The sequence below is a fragment of the Telmatherina bonti genome, assembly GCF_933228915.1.
Source record: "Telmatherina bonti genome assembly, chromosome: 17".
Taxonomy (NCBI): Eukaryota; Metazoa; Chordata; class Actinopteri; order Atheriniformes; family Telmatherinidae; genus Telmatherina; species Telmatherina bonti.
Window position 1 is genome coordinate 27,085,513 of NC_136615.1, and position 23,004 is coordinate 27,108,516.

At 39.3% G+C, this 23,004-nt stretch overlaps 1 protein-coding gene across 1 annotated transcript in view; it reads left to right on the plus strand.

Moving 5' to 3' along the window:
- Positions 1-5,443: 5,443 nt before the first annotated feature.
- Positions 5,444-23,004, plus strand: part of vav2 (vav 2 guanine nucleotide exchange factor) — a gene marked incomplete at both ends in the record, with an annotated part of 239,622 nt that continues 222,061 nt past the window's right edge. Inside the window, one exon of the mRNA XM_079256778.1 lies at positions 5,444-5,647. Coding sequence (XP_079112904.1) covers positions 5,444-5,647 — 204 coding nt within the window. The remainder of the gene's footprint in view (positions 5,648-23,004) is intronic.

A 23,004-nucleotide genomic window follows, 5' to 3' on the forward strand; every position in this document is an offset into this window, starting at 1 on the left:
CATTGAGAGCATGGGCTCCTTTTGGCAGGACCGGTGGTGTATTTGGCAAATGTCACATTTTATTACAATCTCTTCTATCTGCTTAGCCATGGCTGGCCAGAACATTATGTCCCTGGCTCTTTGTTTGCTCTTTTCTATGCCAAAATGTCCAGTATGTATACGTTGCAGCATATCTTGTCTGAGTTTGTGAAGAATTATGATCTTCTCACCTTTCAGAAGAATGCTGTCTGCTCCAGAGATCTCACAGCGATGGTTCCAGATCTCAGGGGTGAGTGGGGGACATTTATTTCTCATTTCTAGCCAGCCTGTCTGGATAGCTCGTTTAAGGGCAGACAGTTGTACATCATTCGCTGTGGCTATTTTGTTGTCATCAACCCTGTCCGTACTCACCGGTGCTGTGCTGATGACAATGTGTACCTGGGTTTACATGGCTTCAACTAGTGAGCTGTCCTCATCATCCATAAATTTTCTGGATAATTTGTCGACCACCGGGATTTCCTTGCCTGGTTTGTGGATGAGAGTTATGCTGTATTTCTGTAGTGCAAGTAGCATGTGCTGCAGGTGTGGCAGTGAGAGAGCTAAAGGTTTCCAGATTATGGTTTCCAGAGGCTTGTGTCTGACTCCACAATTATGTGTCACCCATAAATGTACCCATGGAACCTCTTGCACCTGTATAGCACAGCATATAACTCTTTTTCAATTTGAGCATAGTTTCTTTAGGTGCTGTTGAGGAGCTTTGATGCATAAACGACTGGTCTGCCTTCCTGCATGATTGTTGCTCCCAAGTCACTTTTTTGTGACTGTGCACACAACTTTCCACAATGTAGAACTGCTCAGTTGTCGATCTGTCTTTGTATGTGCTTCTCAGGTTGCAGTAGCCTTTCACTTTCCACCATAGCCGTTCAGTCTCCGCTTGTCCATGGATGATACCTTTTCAGGGATAACACTTGTTTGTGCACCAGTATCTAGCTTGAACGTCAGCTTCAGTCTGTGTGGTCCCAGTTTGATGCTTGCAAGTGCAGAGTCCTTCTCAGCCTCTTTTGCTGCTGTAACAGTGTCAACAAACAGCTCTGTGTCAGAGTGGCTGATCTCTTCAACAGTGTGCACCTCCTTATGTCCTGTTCTGTGTACAGCATGAGGCTTGAATCTGCATGCTTTGGCAAAGTTGTTAAACTTTTTACACTTCAGGCACTTTTGCTGGACAGAGTGACACTGAGTGTCCAGCAAAAGGGAAACTACGTTTTTTGGATGCTCTGGATCCTTAATTTGATCCGTTAGCATGCTTCACATATTCAGGTTTTCCAGTCTTGCAATGTATGGCGTTGACTTCGTGGCTGTCGTTAGCCATAGCCTTTAGCTGAACTTGTGCTAGCTCGTGGGAGCGGGCTATGTCAACTGCTTTCTCTAATGTTAGCTCAGGTCCTTTGCTTAGCAGTTTTTCTCTTACTTTTGGGGAATTGGTGCTAAATACAATACGGTCCCTTACCATCTCATCGCTATTGTTGTAGTTGCAGTCTTTAACTAGCAGTTTGAACCCCATGATAAAATGCTCGAACGACTGACCACTTCCTTGTGTCTTTTCGTGGAATTTATACCTGGCAAATATGGGGTTTGCCTTCGGGGTAAGGTACACTTAAAATTTGTCATAGTGCGTTTTTAATGTTGTCACTTCGTCTTCCGTGAGGTTCCACATATTGCTGATATCTCGGCCTTTGTCTCGGATCCATAGCAATAGGAAACTGCATTTCTGGTCCTCTGATCTCTGTTTGAGTGGGCCCGTGAACATAAGGTCGATGTGTTGCTTGAAACAGAGCCATGCGTCCAGAAGATTGGATGATTACCAGTCCATTTGCGGGGTTAGAATTCTATATGCCTCCATTCCCTCCTTCTGTTTATATCAGTGGCAGGTTTGTAATCTAGCAATTCTCAGACACCATGTAATGACTTCCTGTTAATGAAGACTTGACCACACCAGATGTGTGTTATTCCCAATGCCAGTCGGCTCTTTTTTTTATTGACGTTGCAACTGCCGTTTGGCTATCCTCATCAAACTACATCACTCAGATCTCTGCATCTGGTTGCAGTACCCTGGGTTTCAACATAAAATGTTAGTTCAGAAAATAGGTTAAAACATTACACAGTGGACTGTTGACCCTGCCTCTCGCCCAGTCGGATTGGGTCCAGCTTCCCCGTGACCCTTAATTGGAACAAGCGATTAAGAGGATGGATGGATGGATGGATGGATGGATGGATGGATGGATGGAAGCAGTAATATGAAAAACCAGTGTAGGCATTGTAGGGACATATTTGAGCAGATGTCAGGTCACAGGGTGGACAGCAGGAAAAATAATGGAAAGTTTAGAACACAAGACACAATGTGCTTGGTTTAGGGGCTATATACCATCTACGTTACACTTGTTTCTTTCTGCCATGATCTCAAAATAAAAAAAATAGTAACCTTCTCTATCGATATAACATTAACAATTATAATAAGTAACAATGTGATTCATCACACACATAGCAGTTTCAATTAAATACATGCAACATTAAAAGCCAAGTATGGTCTCTGTCTTAGCCATATAGAGTCATGGACATGAACCTTTAGTTCTACAGTTTTACAAGTCAGGGCATAATAGTTGTCATTTGTGTCATGAACTGGACAATGTGACCAAAATAAAAAATGACACGCCAGATTGTACTATGAAAGTCGTTATTTCGTAAACGCAGAGCCAAAACACAAAAGCAGTGTGTGAATAACTGAGTGCAACACCTTTTTTATGGAAGTTAAGAGAATAAGTAGCAGCTAAGTGTTGCTAATCAAAGCACTTGATTAACTGATCACCAGAAAGTGTAAGCACCTTCCTCCGTGTGTGTGTTAAATTGATGCCACAGAAGAAAAAAATCAGGAATTAAGGTCCCAGTGGTCAGGCTGTGCAATGCCTAAAAACTGAAAAAAACAAACAAAGAGAACAAAAAAAAAAAAAAAAAAATTGGACATAACAGACTACTGTAACAATGTCTTTTGAACGGATTAGACCAATGTAGATCTTTTTGGTGAAAGCTAAACACAGCATATCAGCACAGACATCTCTTACCAGCTATAAAGCACGGTGGTGGAGGGATGATGGTTTAGAACTTGTTTGTGATGGCAGGCATGCCATGTTCTTTATAGGTTATCTAGCATTATACGAATTTTAGATTTGCAAGATCACCACTGTTTCTTTCCTCTCACTGCTCATACATTGTAAGCTGTTTTTTCAATTAACATTTGACAATAAAGAATTGTCTTCCCTGATTTCCTGCCTGTGAGAAGAAGCAAGAAAACAGCAAGCAAAACTTTTCCTAAATGCATTTTCTACTATTACATTTTAATGTGGATTAAATTTGTCATTAAAAAAGTAAAAACGATAATTTTCTATATTGGATTTTAATGTAGATATCGCCTACAATATCAGTATGCCGATAATATCAGGCATTTCTATTTGTAATAGTAACTTTTTCTAATAAGTTAAATAACCTTTTCTGTCCTCAGAAATGTCCTCAATTGACAATATAAAAAAATATTCTAATATCAATATTTGAATATTTTATTTCTATTATTATATCATTTTTTAAAATATTGCCCACCCACAAATCTTTCATTTTCACTTGATCTTTTCTAAGAGTGGCACTGGGATGCGTACCCCTGGAACGCATCCCAGTGGTCATGGAGGCGATGGGCAACAGGCTTCCTGTCCATCATAGGGTCAAGATGAGAACTAATTAGATCAATTATATACATACTTTGAGGATAGTAATTAATTACTTTTTAAATGCTGCTTTCATATAAAACTAATAATCTGCTTTATATTCATGATTCATTGCAGTACTTCAACCACAGAACCACTGCCAACTTCCTACTTCTGTGCAGATGTTTAGTGAGTCAAAAGATGACAGAGTGAAAACACCCAAATATATTGAAAATAAGAACAGCAACAATACTGAAAAAAAATCTTTAAAAATGTGCTTTTCATCTCGTTTTATTTGTCGTTTACAGAAATGTTGTTTTCATTTAGGTTCTGAAAACATGTCTCCCATTGAAACGTTGTTTTTCTGCTTGTCTTGTATGTTATTATACTTTTGCTCAACTTTTTATACGTTTTGCCGTTGTGTGTGTGTGTATGTGTGTGTGTGTGTGTTGGAATACATGTCCATAACAGTACACGTTGTTATCCCAATAATGCCAAATCACCACTGCACGCGCAATTGCAGCTTCACCCGTCGGAGGGCGCAATCACAAATCCCGGATACCCTTTTCAAAAAAAATACTCCAAGAAACTCCTCGTTCCTTGGAGTGTGAAGCCACTTCAGGCAAAAGTAAGAAAACACCAACTGGAGCGGAGTGGGAGAACTTTTGTAGGAGATAACGCGCACGTGCGGGTTCTGGCAGAGTCAGTCCCGAACCTGCCTGAAGCGTGGACGAGTGAGTTGTAAGCAGCAGCAGCCCAGGGAGTAGTGAAGCATCTCCGTGCCAAAGGGAATCACGGAGAAGGGGGGGCAGAGAGACGTGCGAGCGAGGACGTGAACGGAAGAGAGGTGGAAATCTCAGAAGAACTGCACTGATTTTGGGGCGTGCGTAAAGGCGCGAGACGCTAAACAGGATACATGCAAACACGGGCTCCTCTTTTTGCTCCCCCCCTCTTCTTCTGGACTTGTTTCCGTTGCTGAATTGCAGCGTTTAGAGAGTGTTATGGAAACAGGGGGGACCCGAGCGTTGTTGTGAGCTTCCCTCGCGTGTTTCCTCTTCTTTTGCCTCATTTTGCCCCCTCGGAATTTACTGCAACTTCTGCTTTTTGACGTCTGGTGGACTAATGACGAAACGTGAAATGCAAATACAGTAAGTGACTCCGGGCTTTGTTCAGCGTCTAAACGAGACTTGAAACACCGCTTTAATCACAGACACACACACACACACACACACACACACACACACACACACACACACTCTTTCTACTGTTTGTACACTGGCTTGAGAGACACTCGTGAAGTCGGTATATGACAAACCGCTGCATCCAGCTGTGTAGTTTGTCACTGCTCGTTTCCATTCACGCCTTTTGGATTTTATGTGCTGAAAGCAACTTTTTTGAGAATGAAGAGAAGAAAATTTCCCTAACATCTCTGTGGACTCAAGTCAAATCAGTGTTTGGGCATTTTTCGAGCCCTCGTGTTTGGAGCGCGGAAATGCTGACATGCTGAATATAACCAGGTGGTCTGCTGCAGTTTCAACTCAAAAGTTGAGGAAATAGCCTGGTCATAAAGCTGATAGTGAATGATCAAGATACCCGGAGCTGGTTAGGAAATCCACCGTAGTGCCTGCTTGTGCGCCGTGAAACGCAGCTTTCCTCTGGCCGCGGATCAGTTCCAGGACTCGGGTTAGTTCTCGAGGAGAGTCTCCGGGGCAGAGATGGAGGAGTGGAGACAATGCGGGCGGTGGTTGATAGACTGCAAGGTCCTGCCCCCGAACCACCGGGTCGTGTGGCCCTCGGCGGCCGTCTTCGACTTGGCACAGGCTCTGCGAGACGGGGTGCTTCTGTGCCAGATGTTGCACAACCTCTCTCCCGGATCAGTGGACCTGAAGGAGATCAATTTCAGACCCCAGATGTCACAGGTGAGGCTGCCTTTGGTGAAAACGTCCAAGCATAAGCTGATTGTGGGCTTGCTTTGCACTTTATGCACACACATGCTTATTATTTACTGTCCACTATGATGAATTGTCAAACACTCATACACACATGATGGTTTTGGGAAGCTCAGCGTACCCCTGCATGGATTCTCCCAGTTCACCCAGAAAGCTGCTTGTCATAATAAACCCACCTTTTCAGACCTACCATACCTGTGATAAGACAGCAAGGTGAACAGACACAGTGTATATTTTGATTAATCATTTAGAGGGTTTGTTTATTGTTTTGCACAAATAAAGGATGGAATTTATTTATAATGTATGGAGCAACTGAAGTGGTGGCTTTTTAAAGTATTGATGCTGATATTGATCTGATAAATGCTGCATGTAAACTTACCCAGTAGTTGTGAATCTTTTCTTGTCATCCATCTGCTGCAGCAGCAGCATCTCTGCATGTGTTTTACTGGGTGTTAATTGAGTATTATCTTCTCGTTTTGAGTCTGAGTGGAAGTGAGCAAAGATAGCAGACTACTTAACAGAGATGAAGACAATCAGTCACACATTCCTGGCTGAATAATTTGCACCTTTTTTAAAATTTTCTTTTTATGCACTAGGTGGGTGTGGTGGGTCTTATAAGTTCGCGCCCATATTTACTCAAAAAAAGAGATAATGTGAGAATACAAACAGGATCCAAGGATTTGTGAGAACTGTCATTATATGTGCACTTGAAAATAGTTCAGAGAAAGTCTGACAGTGCCTTGCTGAAATGTGCAAAAGCTTCCCTGAAAAATACACCTGAATAGGCGACATGAGATGCTTCAGTACCTGTTGAACTTTAAGTTACCCTCACAAATTTTCAAGTTACCCATGCTAGGTGCTCTAATGCTCACTATCATCAAATATGTTGGATTTTGAACTGATTCCTTTCCCTTTTAGCCAAACAGACACAGCATTTGTCATTTGATAAAACAATTTTTGGATTTTTCAGGGAAGTCTTTCCTTATTTCAGCAGGGAAACACTAAGCTTTCCTTTACCTGTTTTTATTTTATAAAGCTAAAAACTATGAACTTTTAGAAATCCACAAGACTGAATAGTCTCAGGCCCCAAGAAGATTGTTGGTTATGTGGGGTCTTGTGTTCACAGTCTAGAGCTTGCAGTGCCCATGCAGTGACTTTCACCACAAAATAGTCCATTCTACTACCAATATACTACGGCCTGAGGTCCTTAGTATTACAGCCATGAGCGGCAATGAATCATGAAGTCACCCACTTCTTTGCAATTTTACACTCAGTAATAATTACTTTTACATTTTTTACATATTTCCCCCTCACAGTTTTAAAGAAGGAAAATCTGTCTCTAGTCTTTATTTCTGAAGGTGTCTCAGATTTGTTGTGAGTTCCCCCTAAAGATTTTCCAACTTTTTTAGTATTTTGTTGCCAGTTTTACAACTTTTGTTTTGTGTCTGTTTTATAAATATATGCTATTCCAATAATAGTTTTAATTAATATTGTCATATTGCTCATCATTTTTATGAAACTATAGAATGTAATATAAAAAAAACCCCCCAACTAATTAAAGCTGAAAGCCATATTCTTTCAGATTTTACCCTCTAAAATCTACTGGAAGTTCTTTGTGGTGAGAACTGGAGTAAAAAAACAACAACAACCTATTAATATAAAATTTGACTAAAAAGGAACATGCTGGAATGATAACAGGTTCAACTTCTATTATCCCACTTCTGCTCATTCATATCTCTGAAGTTAGTATGAGGAAGTGTTAAGGTTCCACAGGAAGCTGACGTTTCCATGGCAGAGTAGTGAAAGCATGTTGTGGTAAATGTTTTACTTGACTTTCATTCGCCCCTAAGTCTGAATCTCCACTATATGGTGACAAGTCTGGGAATTGTCCTGGTGAATGGATCAAGGTTGCCAGCACAGAGGGAGTCATTTCGGTGACTCCCCTCATCATGCCCGGGGAGACCCAGGCCATCCCACAAGAGCGACTATCCTCTGACAGCGCATTCGTCTGATATTCTTGTTACACCTTAGTGACCCATTTCTGTCATTATAATGTGTAAAGTCCATCTGTCTCACACTCTGTGATAGATGCCTCTTTAAAAATGTGTAAAGCAGATACTGGAGAAATATTCAGTCATTTCAGTAACTTTTATGCAATTAAATTTGGACTTTTTTTCTCGTGGGCCAGTTTGCTCAACATCTTGAGGATATCAAGCATTAAGCAAGGCAAGTTTATTTGTATTCACCTTTCATGTACAACACAACCTAAAGTGCTGTATATGAAACATTAAAAGCATTTCAGATGGTGTAAAACATCTTTATGTTTCATTACTTTTCTCGATTAGAATTAAGAGTAAATGACGTTCGCAAAACTGCTGAAAGTAAATCTTGTTTTCAGTGCTGGACCACAGTCCTTTCCTGCCTTTGCTTTGAAGTCAACAGTAGCCATACCTTATCAGCTCCAGAGGCTACTGACTTCCATGATTACAAGGCGAGAGAGAGAGGTCTGGATGGCATGCTTTGATCCGCCTACTAATTGTGCTCCTCAGTCCTTCTGAGTTGAGTGTGCAGTGAGGGTGGAAGGGGTGTCCTCAGTGACAAATTGGGTTAAACAAAATCTTGGCAGGAGAACAGTAGAGTGTGATTTATGATAAGGAAAAGGTCAGGGTGTGTGGGTGCTTTAACACTCAGAACACAACGTCAATGTCTTAGCCAAATGAAAGAGAGGTGAAGCAGATACATGACATTATATTGCTCCGGACGAAATTTCTGTTCTTTCAATAAATCCAATTACACGGTGATTGGGAGTTAGAATAATTGCTTATAATGCTGTGGTACTTACGTAGTGATTGGGTTTTAGAAAAAGGGTGACCTGCTACAGTTAATTTTCATTCAGATGTTGAGGACTTTTGTAATCATTTGTATTTTTTTTGTTTTTTTTTAATCGTTGATGGGACACTTGTCAATGGAGCTAAATAAATGTAAATAATCAGCTTCCCTCTGGGTAACAGCGTGTCATCTGATTGCACAGATTTCCTCCTGCAAGACATTTCTGTTAAGTGAACTGACCCATAAAATGTACACTGGTGTGAAAGTGTCAGACCTGAGATTCCATGTGATTTGTCAGGATTGTTGCTTACATATCACTGGGATAGACGCTTGTGTGACTAATCATGAGATTTACCTGCAACCGTGACTGCATCACAGGATATGAATTAGAAAAATAGATTAAATTAAAGCATCTTATATAATATTTAGCCATTTTTGCTGGAAAAACAAAACAAAAACAAATTAAAAAAAAAAAAAAAAAGAAAAAACCCAAAGCATACCCTTTAATTAATAGTGAACGTTAACATCTTCGTTGACAGAGCTGAAAGGTGACTGGGGTTGGCTGTAATGTGTCCTTAATGGTGCCATAAAAATGAGGAAAGTGCTACAAAATCAGCACTTAGCAGAGTGTGACTGAATAAATAATAGTTGAAAATGGGCTTCCATGTGGTTGAAAGAGATGATGAAAGAGATGTCAGTGCTTTTGTCTTAGTGGGGATTACGTTTTATGTATTTTTTTATGCTCATTCACATAATAATACAGCATTTACACAGCTGTCATGATTTTATTTGTTAAATCATTGTCAGTCATAATAAGAAAAGGGCCAAAAACTTGGTTTATTTTAAATAATGAGATGGAATTTAAAAAGTAATATTTTTCTCTTGGAAGTCTTTGGTTTATTTTTGCTAAATAATGCTAAGCAGAGTGTTACTGTTACAATGGTTATGTTTTGGTTTGTTTTTAAAGCTTAAGGATGTTAAAACACAGCTACAGGTGTTGTCAATTATGTCATTAATGCAACGTTATTGTGATTAGGGATGGGTATTTGAAGTCAAAACACTATTTGAAAAAGCTAAGAATAAGTTATCCTTTCTTCAAATAAGCTAGTAATGCTAGCAATACAGCTTACACTGTGTTGCTAGCATGTCATGTCAACATGCTTTTACATTTCCTTATGTGCCTCATTCCCACAGAGGGGCATGGTTTGATTTTGGTCATGGTTATGGTACAGTACACTATTTTCTGTTTCCATGAAAAAAAGGGGCTTGTACAACCAAACCAAACTACCATTTCTGGGCCTTCTTTATTGGCACAGTACAGCTATGGCTGGGCTACTAGCATTATGTGACGATCGTTTTTTTGGGGAACATAAAATTACTGGTAGTCACTTTTTGCCATCAAAGCAACTTCCCCATTCACTTATATTTGCAAAGATACCATGAAAAAGATGCCAGAAAACAGGAATAAAGTCTGATCATCTCCAAACCTGCAAACATTCTCCGCTAGTTCATCATTGTCATATTCATTTTCGTCTCACTGGTATGATGCCAAGCAAAGCATTCGGGCTAAACTCCACCTACCTAGTTGGAGTCCAACTTGCAATAGAAACATTCACCTGGCCAGACCAGACCATTCCTAACCGTACTGTACTTGCCTGAACTCTACCACTCAGTGAAGACATGACTTTCTGATGGATGCTTTCATCTCACACAAATGAGCACAGTTGTAGTAAATTTAGGATATGCAAGCATTACCTGGCAGAGGTAGCATTGGGCCCAATTTATTGTTTATTTTCTTGAAGGAATTTCCACAAAGAATGGTTGTGTATGTTTCTTCATTTTTAGACCATGAACATTAAATTCATGGTAAATTCACTTCCAGCTATTTGTTAATCTATACCGTTGCATATTGATGATTGTTGCATTACTATTTGATTTCTTAAAATTAGGTAGTAAGAATTAAAGATGTTATTGACTGAGCAGTAGTTTTACATAAAATGTGAGGGGAAAGAGATTTAAGTCATTTACCTTTTCTTCAGCATGGACAGGAGTTGAGTGCTTTTGCACAGTGAAGCAAATCTTAATTTATGCAGTTAAATAAAACCCTCATTGCATATTTCTTTCCTCTTTTCCATGTATTTATTTTACCTCAAGGTTGTAAATGGATACCTAATGAGCACTTGGTGTTTGCAGACACTTTTGAGCTCCAAGTGTGTGAACCCAGAATGCACTGCCTCAGGCTGTGTCTGGGAGACAAGAGTGAACTGTGCTCTCTGAAGCCTTTTGTGTGTTCTGCAGTGTTTTTTCCACTTCTCCCTCTCATTTTTTTTTCTTTTCTTGTTGGTGAGGTTATTGTGAATGCCTTTGGGATGACTCAGGCGGATATGTATGTGTTTCTGTGCTTTCGTTTCTGTGTGTGCGTGCAATTGCTTGTTAGGTTTGGCAGTGCATGAGAGATGTTACAGTACCTGTGTTCAGATTGAATCACTGTTGGTTGAGCCTATAGAGCTCTCCTGAAGCTTCTCAGGACTCCATGGGGCTCCGGATCCCACACAGAGCCTGCTGCTTGCACTCACAATAATTGAGGTTCTCTCTCTTTGTTCGGCTCCCACCAGAAATTATGTTGCTGTCAGCAAGTACCAAGAGCTGATTTGAATTTAATATTTAAAAATTGACTACTAATACACAGGATTATCTGAAGTGGGATTCTGTTCTAAACTATTCTTTATCTTGGGACAATTTTCTTTAAAACATATACATACAAGATTATAGAAATAAATAGCTGCAAACAGACATTTCCTTTAAAAAAAAAAAAAAAAAAAAAGCCGAAAATGTACCACTAAAACATTTGTAATGAATAAGCTAACATGTTTCCTAAATCTGTCTAGCTGCAGAATGCTAAGCTTGCTAAAAATGGAGTAAAATTAAAAAGTATGACAATAAGCAGCTAAAATGTCTTAATTGCTAACAACTAAGCTAACTTTTTTAATTAGCAAAACTAAGTCTTAGCTAGCTAACAAATGTTTACAATTTAAAAAGCTGTCAACATACATAAAACTTGTCCTATTAGTCAATAAAAGTTTTTACAAAAAGTTGTAAAAAAAAAAAAAAAAAAAAGGTTATCTATCAGTAAGACATAAACGTACATTAGCTAATGAAGCACAGCTTAATATAGCGACAATACATTGCTTAAATGTATTTTAGTCTGTAATAGTGTATTTACTTACTTATCTAACAGCAGAAGTAAAGCAAATGGAACGTGGCTAAAAAAGATGACAACAAGCAGCTTAAAATGACTTAGCCTATTAAAGTAGAACTGACAACAATTTGGCGAAACTTGTCCAACTGGAGATTAAACTAAGTCAGAGTTCATGCTAAAGCCCCATCCTCTATAGTTTTGCGAGAGTGAAAATGGCTGACGTAGCTTTTTGGTAAGTTCTTTTGATCATCTTAAGTACTTTCAAACTCATCTTTCTAAGCTACATGCTAGCAAGTTAGCTTGAAAAACCTCCCTTCTCTGATTTAAATAAAAGTTAGATTTAAAAAAACAAAACAACAAAAATCTAACCAGAGACAACAATCTGGAAATCTGGAAATGGCTAAAAGCCTGTAGTGTAGCGTATTTTGGAATTGTTTTGTGTACTTTATATATCTCTTCTCATTTCAGTTTCCTGCTGTAATATATGTTGTATAACATTGTATATCAATGCATTTAAAATATTTATCTTTTTGTCCATATTTGGTTCTTAAAATAGTTTTTGTCTGGTTTCTTTAGAACTGCACAATATTATACAAACCTCTCCTATGTAAATTTCAATGAATAAACAAGAGGGCTGCATTATGCCTGTGTATGCTTGCTAGTTATCAAACATTTTTAAAAACCTACTTTCCATAAGATGAATGCATCCTTCATGAATATAACTGTGCCCGTTTTTACTGCTAAAATCCAATTGAAATGTAAGCTGTGAAACAGGAATTTAGCCTTAGCATTCCAGTCATTCCTGGAAATACTGAATGCTGTACTTGTTGCTGTTGTGGTACATATTTGACATGTCCTGCAGCCCTTGTTTCCTTTGTCAGTCAGTTGCAGTACTTAATACAAACACTTTGATTGACTGTTCAGTATGGTAAATCTTGGGAGAGCCACAGTCTTACTTGGTTTCATTATCTCATTGTACAGTCAACATTAGTACTCTGAAAAACCTGTTTAAGGTTATGTGATGGTATAAACATGATCAGAAGAACAGCAACTCTAAAATGATTATAAATATCAGCCCACTTTAAATTCTGAAATCTCTGATTTCAACAGAGTAGAGACGGGGTTGTGACTCACCCGTAGACAGCACATCCCTTGCCTCCCTCACGGGTAATTTAATCTCAGTGTTAGGTCTACTGTTGACCTGTGACCCCAGCGCTTGCCGGATGCAGGTAATACTGTTAATGGAGCTCATTAGAGATAGGTCCCAGTTTGAACAGCTGGGACGGTGCAACTGAAAGCTAATGGGATTGACAAGAAGAGGATGGTTCCAGGCAAAGGGTGGTCTAACCTTTTATTAGGTAATCCTGCTCTTAAGGCCACAAAAATGCTTTCAAATATAACTTCTGCTTTTATTTATTTATTTATTTTTTCAAGTTGAGTGTTGACATTTTCCATTGCTGGCTTATAAACAGTGTACCATTTCTTCAGGGGATAAAAGTAACCTTTGTCTTAACCTGTCAGCAGCAAGCAAAGTGTTTTTCACATTTTATAAAACGGTTCACACCTTTAGTTGGATGACTACAGCTAGAAATTTGACACTTAATACAAGGTAAACTTGTACATTAGTGCAGACTTTTATAAGAATTGGATTTCACAGCATGTTGAATTATTTATCAAACCCGATTCTTCTTTAAATTCAATAATTTTTTTAAAATTCACATTGCATAAATAACACGTAGGGAAGGCATTCAGTGTAACATTTAAGTTTTAAAGAAGGTATCCTCCACAATATGATATTTTAGTAAGGAATCACATTTCAGATGTACAGACCAATTAGCGGATAAAAATGATTTTGACGCCAACAGAAACTACAGCAATAAACTATTCAATCTAATAAGATGGACGTAAGGGGCTTCAGGGCTTTCACCACATATTTTGTCAATTTTCTGCGACACTCATTAACCCCGTTCTGACTTATTTTTTGCTCTCACTGTTAGGGAAGATCTTGCTTCAGGGAGGATGGAAACACCTTAACAGAATTAAAAATAACTGTGTGAAATTCTATTAACTCCATTTTTAATCAGGTAAATTTCAATTAAATCATGTTTTATGTGCACTCTCATTTCCTAATGTTTGCACTGCTAAAGGATATGTTAGAGAGCATAGCAATACATAAAAATACATAGATTTGTTTTTTTTTTTTGGTTGCTGTTAAGTAAGATGTCATGGCTGAATACTACGAAGTATTTCCTGGGAGCAGAAGGAAATCAGTGTCCTGTTCAAGGTCGTTTTATTAGGGCGAGAATGCTTTGGAGCGGGAGGTAGTATCAACTTTATCAACCCGGAGTAGTCTTTGCATCCACATGCCAGAGGGGGAAAAAAAAAAGAAGCATTTTCACTCAAAATAAAGAGGAGAAAACCAAGAGAGGAGGTCTTTAGTTGCTTGTGTCCAGCTGCTTCTGTTTAAGTTAGAACAATTTTATATAAGCCAGATGAGATTTATCCTCTTAAAGTTAATCCACGTGTCAGCTGCACAAAGTGGACATTTGAAAAGTGTTGCTGCATCAAAAGGAATGCCAAGAGGGATAGCCTGACCTGTGTAAACATGACACGTCTTGTACATTCATTTCTTGCTATTTTGCCTTTATTTTTCTTTTGCTGCTTGCTTTAAATAAGCAGAATTCTTCCCCACCTCCCCAATAACTCATTTAATGTTACATTTATGCCACGTTTCTTGTTAATTTTCTTTGCAATGTTTTGTTTCTTGTATCATTTGATCCATCCTGTTTTACCACTCATATGAAATTGAGCAAGAAGATGGAAAAGCTGTAAGTTTCAGGAGAGACATAATTCCTCAGATGAAGACGTCTGGGTCAGGCCTGGAGTCTTTGCCTTTCCGTAGTGCTGTAGCGTTGAGCAGTATGCCGTTGACTCTCATAAAATAAATGAATATGAGGCTGTAAAAGCCAGCAGCCTGCAGTGTTGTTTAACAAATTGAATGCAAAAGCAGCATTAGTGGAGACTTAAATAGGGAAATGGTCAAGCGGACTACGTGTGTAATACAGTAGTTGGAACATCGCCCAGTGCTAGTTGTGGTCGATATTCATTAAGTGCAAATAATAAATGGTCACATGTACAGCACTGCTGTGGGATAAACAGGAAGTGAAAGTGGATTTCAAACCAGCTTCCTGAGTTTCTATACACATTAACTGGATGACGCATCTGGTAAGACTGTACCTAAATAATATGATTCCAAAACCGTTTATGTTAGAGAATAAGCACATAGCTGTCTTATCTACATATATATGGATGGTTTAGTCATCCTGCCTGGGGATACAAATTCTTAAAATCACATTGCCATTCTCAGCATTCATCCTCATCATCTCCTTCATTTGGAATTCTGCTGTTGCCCGAGCATGACTCAGCCAATCTGTCCTGAAAACCAGAGCCATGCATTTTATCAGTTGTGTTTTAAAACCCTGCTCCACCTAAAAGCCCATCGAGCATTTGTGCACCTCTTTCTGCATTCCACAGGGATCATTATTTAGTCTGAAGTGTGAATGTTGTGTTTGTACGGGGAACTCTGACATGGTCTAATCTTTTTGACCGAGAGGGAAAAACTGAAGTGATGTCATGCAAGGGAAGATTAGAGCTTTTTGTTTTGAGCTACCTTAAATTCCTGCGTCTTTGAAAACATCCTGTAGTTGCTTGGATCATTCTGTTAGAGTCCTTTCATAATTATCTTACCTAAATAAACTCTGGGGACATATTCTCGAACCTCCGTGACAACATGCTACCATTTTTAATTTTCTTTTTTTCTTTTTTTTTTTTTTTGCATCTGGCGAATGACAAGGAGATCACGAAGCCTTATGGACGCCATCTGATTTCTAAAGAGGCTCCATCTGCAGAGCGGTTGTTGGGGGTTATTAACATGGGCATGCAGTGGAATGACGCCTAAATGTTCCCAGTGCCAGCCACGCTCTGCTGGGCGTCATCACTCCACAGAGAAATGAGAGAGGAGACCACAGTCCTGCCTCTGCTGTGACGAGCCAGATGGCTGAATCCCACTCCCGCAGCGCTTCCCCTTCCATACCAAACATCTTTCATTAATAAATACAGGTTTTGACTATTTAGTTGTTAATCAATAGCCTGTTTTTCTTTCCTTTCTTTCTTGTCCTGCAGGCCTTGACTTGCATCTGCCCTCATTGACCATTAATGACTTTCCCTGTTGAGCTCCTCTCAGAGCGTAGCAGTGTTGTGGCGGTTTGCTTGTAGCCGTTTCCTGTTAGTTAGGAACGGATTGGGATCTGGGTTGGGGAGAGGCACAGCGTCCGACTCACACGCACCCACGCACACGCACACACACACCCACCCACACACACACACACACACACACACACACACACAGTTGCTTCCAACCCCAGCTGTGTACACACACAAACACATAATCTAATACATTAGCAGTCTCTTTCGGGAGGAAGATAAACAGCGTCATCTTATTTTTTTTTCTTTTTCTTCCAAAGGAAACAGATAACACGCACCCCTTACAGTCCCTGCCTGGTGGCAGCTAAGAATAGCAATATTTTTGTGTTGTAACCGGCTTTTTTTTTTTTTTTTATAGAATTGCCAAAAGCAGCACCAATATCCAATTACTGACATGTATTGATCATATCACATAATTAGCTCTGGGATAGGAAGGGCACAAAGGTAGGGTTACACTGTTAGGCTGAGTCCCGTAAAGGGACGGGACTTATTGATCTTCTCCACAGCTCAGTCTCTTGTTAATCATGCAAACAAAGTGGAACAGTGTACTGAGGGTTATAGAGAGCGGAAGATGTGATTTCCTCATGCTCCAACTTTAGCTGAGCGTTAGCTATGTCTCCTAATAGTATGTGGTTTGTTAAGGTTTTTATTATTTTAGTAATATGTTTTAAATATGTAGAATTCTGTGGTCTGTATGAAGAACTGCAGGGATAAAAATCCAGATATGCATGACTATATTGTCAATGTGCAAATTACAAATTCTCAAGGAAGTATTTCTTTATGTTTAAACAAGTAAATTGAAATTGTAACACATTAGTTTCCTGTGAAGCTTTAATAAACTTCCCATAATGAACTCGAGCTGGTGAATTCAATTTTGTTTTTAGATTTAATCCACTTTCTCCACATATGAAATTAACCAGATGAGTAATTACAGGCTTACAGAAGCAAATCTCATAACACGGTGGAGAAAAAAACCGCCTCACCACCTCCTCCAGCTCCGGAGTCACTCTCAAGGACGAGCAGAGGGAAGTCATGTCAGCAGGGACGAAACCCAGATTGAAGGACGGCTTCTTTAAACAGTGGACAATGAGACAGAATATAAAGGCTGTTGAGTGTTAATAGATATTCATTTGTATCAAACCAGCTTTCTTTGTCTGTAGAAATATCATTAAGATCTTTTATTATTATATCTGCAAAAAGCTACTGTATTGCATACTAATGAAACTGTGATTGTTGCTGTTAACCAAAGCAAAGGAAACATGTAATTTGCTCTGGAATTTATCTCACTTAAGTCCTTCATGTCGGACAGAGGAGATAAGACAGACAGGCCTTCAGGAGGAAGATGTGCAGTTTTTGCATAGTTGGTTTATTCATGTGCTGAAGGGGTAATCTGATGTTTATCACAGTCTTTTTACTTACTGTCCAAGTCATTTATTGTCTAAAGTCTGCCGTTGTTAGAGCATTTATCATCACCCATGTCAGTTTAGACATATGATTCAGTCTGTGAGAAGAAAGAAACCATTTTTTTTCCCTCTCTGACAAAATTGACTATCTGTGGTTTTCTGTTGCGCCGGCACGCCGTCCGGTCCTTTGATTGATGACATTTCTAGAAACCAATATCTCATAAGTGGCAGCTGAAGGAAAAGCAGGTGAGTATGCTCAATCCCATCTAAAAAGGGTGAAGGAAAAACGCTCAAGCTGCCACCTGCTTGCTGTTAGCATAATGAAAGCAACAGAGTATGAAGACAGGAAAGCTAAACAATTTAGAATTAACTGTGGAAGCTCATGAGGAAAACAGGGATGATAAAGCAGGAGGTGGAGGCAGAGAGGATCTGTCTAAGAGGACGCCTTTATTGCTTTCTCTTGTGAAATTGAGCATGCTCCTCCACTGATGCATGCAGCTCATCTGGTTTTCAGCCTCTTGTCAACAATTAGGATTTACACCTTTCATGGTGGTCTCAGAGTGGGCAAGCTAGTCCACTAATGTATTAAACAACCTTGTTGGGCTAGTTCATACATCTGTTAAAGCAGCACCACTGGAGTTTGGTTGAGGTGCCCTCTAACAGCCGCTAAGGGCACCCACTTGGCATTGTCTCTTCTCTGGACCCTCTTCAGCCAGTAAAAGTGAGTGTGATGTAATCGGTTGCTATGTCCCTTTCTCTCGTCTTTTTTTTTCTCCCTCTACTTCCTTTAATAATGTCCACTTGGGTTTCTCTGTTGAATAAATCACATTGCCTTCTAAATGGCCAGTGGGTACAGACTTATCCTTGTCTTTGGGGTTCTCGCCCCTGGTATCATTGTGGCACCAGCCTACGGTGGTTTTGCTAGGGGCGGATGGGTCCTGCTGGGTCTTGGTTGGGGTTCCGCTGGAAGGGGTTTGGGTGGTCCTGGGGCCTGTGGGGTGCTGGCTCTCTTTTGGTAAAAACAAACTTTATTGCAATTCATCTAAACTCTACTTGTGTTGCACAAGTCATCCAATGCCCCTTTTAAAAGATACAGTCGGTCCACTGTAGTCAAGTTACAATCTGATTTAAATTCAATTCAATTTCAATTCAGCTTTATTTGGATAGCGCCACATCACAACAGTGTTGTCACAGGGCACTTTACATACACATCATTTCAAGCTAATTCATACATATCCTATAATAGAAACCAACTGATTGCATCGAATCATGACTTCAATCCAATCCCCCATCCTGAGCATGCACGCGGCGACAGTGGGAAGGAAAAAACTCCCCTTTAACAGGAAGAAAACCTCCAGCAGAACCCGGCTCAGGGCGGGCATTCATCTGGTTGAAGTGGAGAGGACAGGAAAGACAGATCAGCATGTACAACATTTCTTTAAGTTAACATAAAGGCAGTCACGTCCATACAAGTTTATTTACAGTTTAATTTTTGCCATCTTGGCTTTTATGTTGTCATGATTTGATCAGTAAGACACAAAACATAAAAATTTGGACTATTCAGGGTACTGGGGCTGCATTTATATTTTACATGTGATGTCAGTCAACACTTGGCTCTGCTGGTCATTCTTCACCAGTCTACAGTGCTTTTGATGTATAATATTAGTCTGCCAACGTAGTTTGGCGCTTTATTTCAGATTAGTTATTTTTCCCCAACAGTCCAAGTCATGTCCGTGATACACACAGCTGGCATTGGATTTGTCTTTCCTTTTCCCTGCCCAAGTTTGTTTCTGGAGACATTCGCTGCTTCCCACTTCCTGCTTAGCATAAGCACTTGGTGGGTTACACAGGGAGAGAGAGCGAGTGAGGGAGTTGTGTAATCCCCTCCCTCCCGTCGCCTCCACTTAGCCAGACAACAAGAAACATCTGGACGGAAAACAGAGAGTCCAACAATGCTTGGCTCAGACTGTGCACTTGGAGTATGGACACCCCACTGTTATTCTACCAAACCCTTTGGAAGTGTTGCATTCTTATCATTACTCAGCTGATTTCTGGGAAGAATGAGGGGGTGTTTTCTATTGTCAAGTGCTTGCTGTGATGTTCAAAGTGTGTAATTTTGCTGCTCTGACTTGGATAAAAGGTATTATTTTCCCCTTCAGATTTTCATCACTGACAACCTGTAACTCTAACCAGCGCTTGTCGACGTGCAATATGCCTCTTCTCACCAATTCTTACATCCCAAGTGTTTCATCTTATTACTTTTTAGTAATTACGTTTACTTTTTTCTATTTTTCACCATATATTTAATATTTTATTACCTTCTAGATCAAAGTGACAGATCATAATTGAAGTGCTGTATTTATAAGTGTGTGGTGTCCACATATCCTCTTTGAGTTAAAGGTTTCAGAAAAGACGCTTGTTTTCTACATCACTGATATGTGAGCGTGCAGTGCAGGTGCTGCTGCCACATTTAGAGTCATGGGATGAAGTGGTGTAACTTCTGCTTTTGTAAGACTTTATTTGCCTTCTTCATTCAACTGTGTCCGTTTCAGTTTACACTCTTTACTGCTTGGTTTTACTGTGGTTGGGTCACGTGAAGACACCATGGCTGGATGCACAGGACACGTTGGCACAGACTCATTAAAAGGATGTACCATGCTTACTGTGTTGAAAATATATGACGGTAAATGGGTTGTAATTATGTTAAGGGAAGCAGTTTTATTGGCAGTGAGGTCTAAGTGTCATAATTGGCTTAAGATTTATTTGGTTGTAAACTTAAAAAGAAAAACAAAAAAAAAAAACATTAAACCTTTGGAACAGAGGTAAAATCACACAGTTTATACATGCATTGAGTCAAAATATGGCAAACTCACCTGGAGATAACCTGACCCACCTGGCTGGTTTCATAAATACAGTTACAGATGAATAAATAGCACACATTTATAGTCTTAAAATGTACTGATTTTGTTTTTGCTCCTGAGAATCTCTCTTATTATCTTCCCTCTATGTTCAGACAAAGAAAGGATTTAGGGAGCAACTCCTTCAGCGCAAAATGAACTGATATCTCTTGAATCTTAAGCAGGTGATTTTATGAAACAAATCTAAGCAAATGTTTACACTTATTAAAAGCAAATATGTTTGGTGATACATGCTTTCATTGACAATTTCTCCCCTTTTGCCCCATAATGATAGTAGTGATTCATTTCTCTGAGCACCTCCTAATTAAAAAAAAAAAGGAAAATTCTGCATTTATTGTTTTGTGTATGCACTTTGTTGTATTTACTCTGCTGACCTGAGCTGCTGCCTGTTTTGGCCACGACAGTCATGGAATAGAGATTTTAACCCTTTAAACCCTCTGCTTATATTTTTATGCCTCCTCAAAGTGCATACCAATATTGAAATAAGTGTATCGCAGCAACCACATAGTGTATTTTATTACTTTTGGAGTCATAATAAAGGGAACATAAGGTATGTAAATATCAGTATGTATGTACTATGAGTTAAGAATAAGTGTTGATGTTTTATACCACAATTCAACAGATTTTTAGGCTTGCCTTAAAATAAACCAAGAGCTCTAATCCCTCCAAATCATGGTACAATATGTGACTATTATCTCTGCAAAGACCAGCACTGATAAAGTAAAGCCCAACAAGGTCAGCTGACGTCTCCAAACTTTTGGGCCAGTTTGGCTCCAAGTTATCAGTTTTATCAAGTTTAAAATGTTAAATCACAATTCCTTTTTTGTTTGTTTTTATGTCTAGTTTTATTAAAATTATAAATATAAAATAACCTGTTACAGAATATCAGAGAGCACATTTTAAAATGTATTTATTGTAATCTGTCTTTTATTAGTTATTTTCTGAATAATACAGACAAGATTTAAATATTCTTATCTGATAATACAAGTGCACTCGTTTAAAGAAATGTCAGTTATGACATTAATAATGTCAGTTATTATGATGCTCTTAAGCGGGATGTAAGGAGACAAGGAAATGTTACAGGAGTCAAGTGCGCTACTTACAAAAAACTGTGTCGGCTAAGTTTAATGATGACTAGTTAATGTTCTTCCTAAAATCCCAATGATTTGGTTATTATTTTAACTCTTCTTTTTTCAGAAAATATTGCAAAAGCTTAAAAAAACACACAAAAAAAACCCCCAACAAAAAAACACAAGACAGGCTACACTGACTGTGATGCTTGTAATCATTATACAAAGAGCTCGGAGATGGGCAAACTGCAAATCTGTCCCACTCCTGGTTTATAATCGTTGGCAGGCCTGATGAGTTACCTTCACAATGAGGTAAAACCTGGAAGGATTGTGCGTCTGTGGAATGAGCAACACAGCTAAATGTTAGGTATAGTACCATTCCCAGGAAATGCCAGTGTATCCCTGAATGTGTAAAATGAAGTGTCAAACTGGGCAAAGTGTGTTGTTTTTGTCCTTATTACTGTGGGGGGAGTTCAATCAGCCAAATCACCAAATAACTCAGAACAAGAGTAGACACGAAGCAGAGACTATTGTGGTGGATTTTGTCTGATTTTTGGGACACTATAAACGCAAGTTTGCTGCAAGTCTCTAGAATTATACCTTGTAATGGCGACTAATAAGGTTCTCCACTTATATATAATACAACACAAACCGACACAATTAAATAGATAAAAATGGTCAGTCAGGCTAAAAATTTCCTTCATTTTTTGTGTTAAGTTGATTTAATTTAATCTTTTCAACAAGTGACTGTAGTTAGCTAGTTTTGACTATACATAACAAGCCATACTGTTGCAACAAAGCCCCACACTGCTGATATCCTCTACTCATGTCAGTAGCTTAGATTTATCATGACAAACTACCCTGATTCTGCTGTTACTAGATGCCATCTTCATCATCACCTTTTCACAGAATGGACCCGTTCTCTATTTTTAGCAAGCCCTTACGTTTGACCCTCATCTCTTAACACTATTACAGCTCTTTATATTCTCATTTGTCAGGCCGTTAAAAAACTGGGTCTGTACCTCCCTCGTGTGCTTCGCCATGTTTTCATTAACACACGACAAGGTTTTCTGTCACATGATGAATTCCCTGTTCATGCATGAAACCCTGGGCTGTCCCCACCTCCGTATACCTTCCATGCTGTGGCCACGTCGTTTGGTATTGAGTACATTCTGTCATGCCTCCATTCTCCTGGCTAACGTTTAGCTGAGGGGCTAAATGTGGGTTGAGTTTGACCTGCTCTTCTCTGCCTTTGGCAGTGTTCTTTCTTTTTTTTAACCCCCCTTTTTCTCCTTCCTTCGTTGTTCCAGTATATCTTGACCTTGACAGTAGAATATAATGGGGAATTGGGGATGACATTTTCCCTGACCGCAGCCCTCAGATAGCGTTGTGAGATGATGAACTATGCTGTTTGGTGACATTCATCTTTCCCACGTACACCTCTGCCCACACCTCCTTTCTCTGGGTCATCTCTGCTCCAGTCTTCATGAGGAAGAGACAAAAAAAAAATCTAAGGTGTAGATGTTGCAAAGTATAAGCTCTATTGACCAACTTAAATCTTTAAATAATGGTGAAAGCTGCAGAATGCCGTTAAAGTTTTGCAGGAACTGCTGCTAGTAAAATACTCAACACAGCTGGATTCATG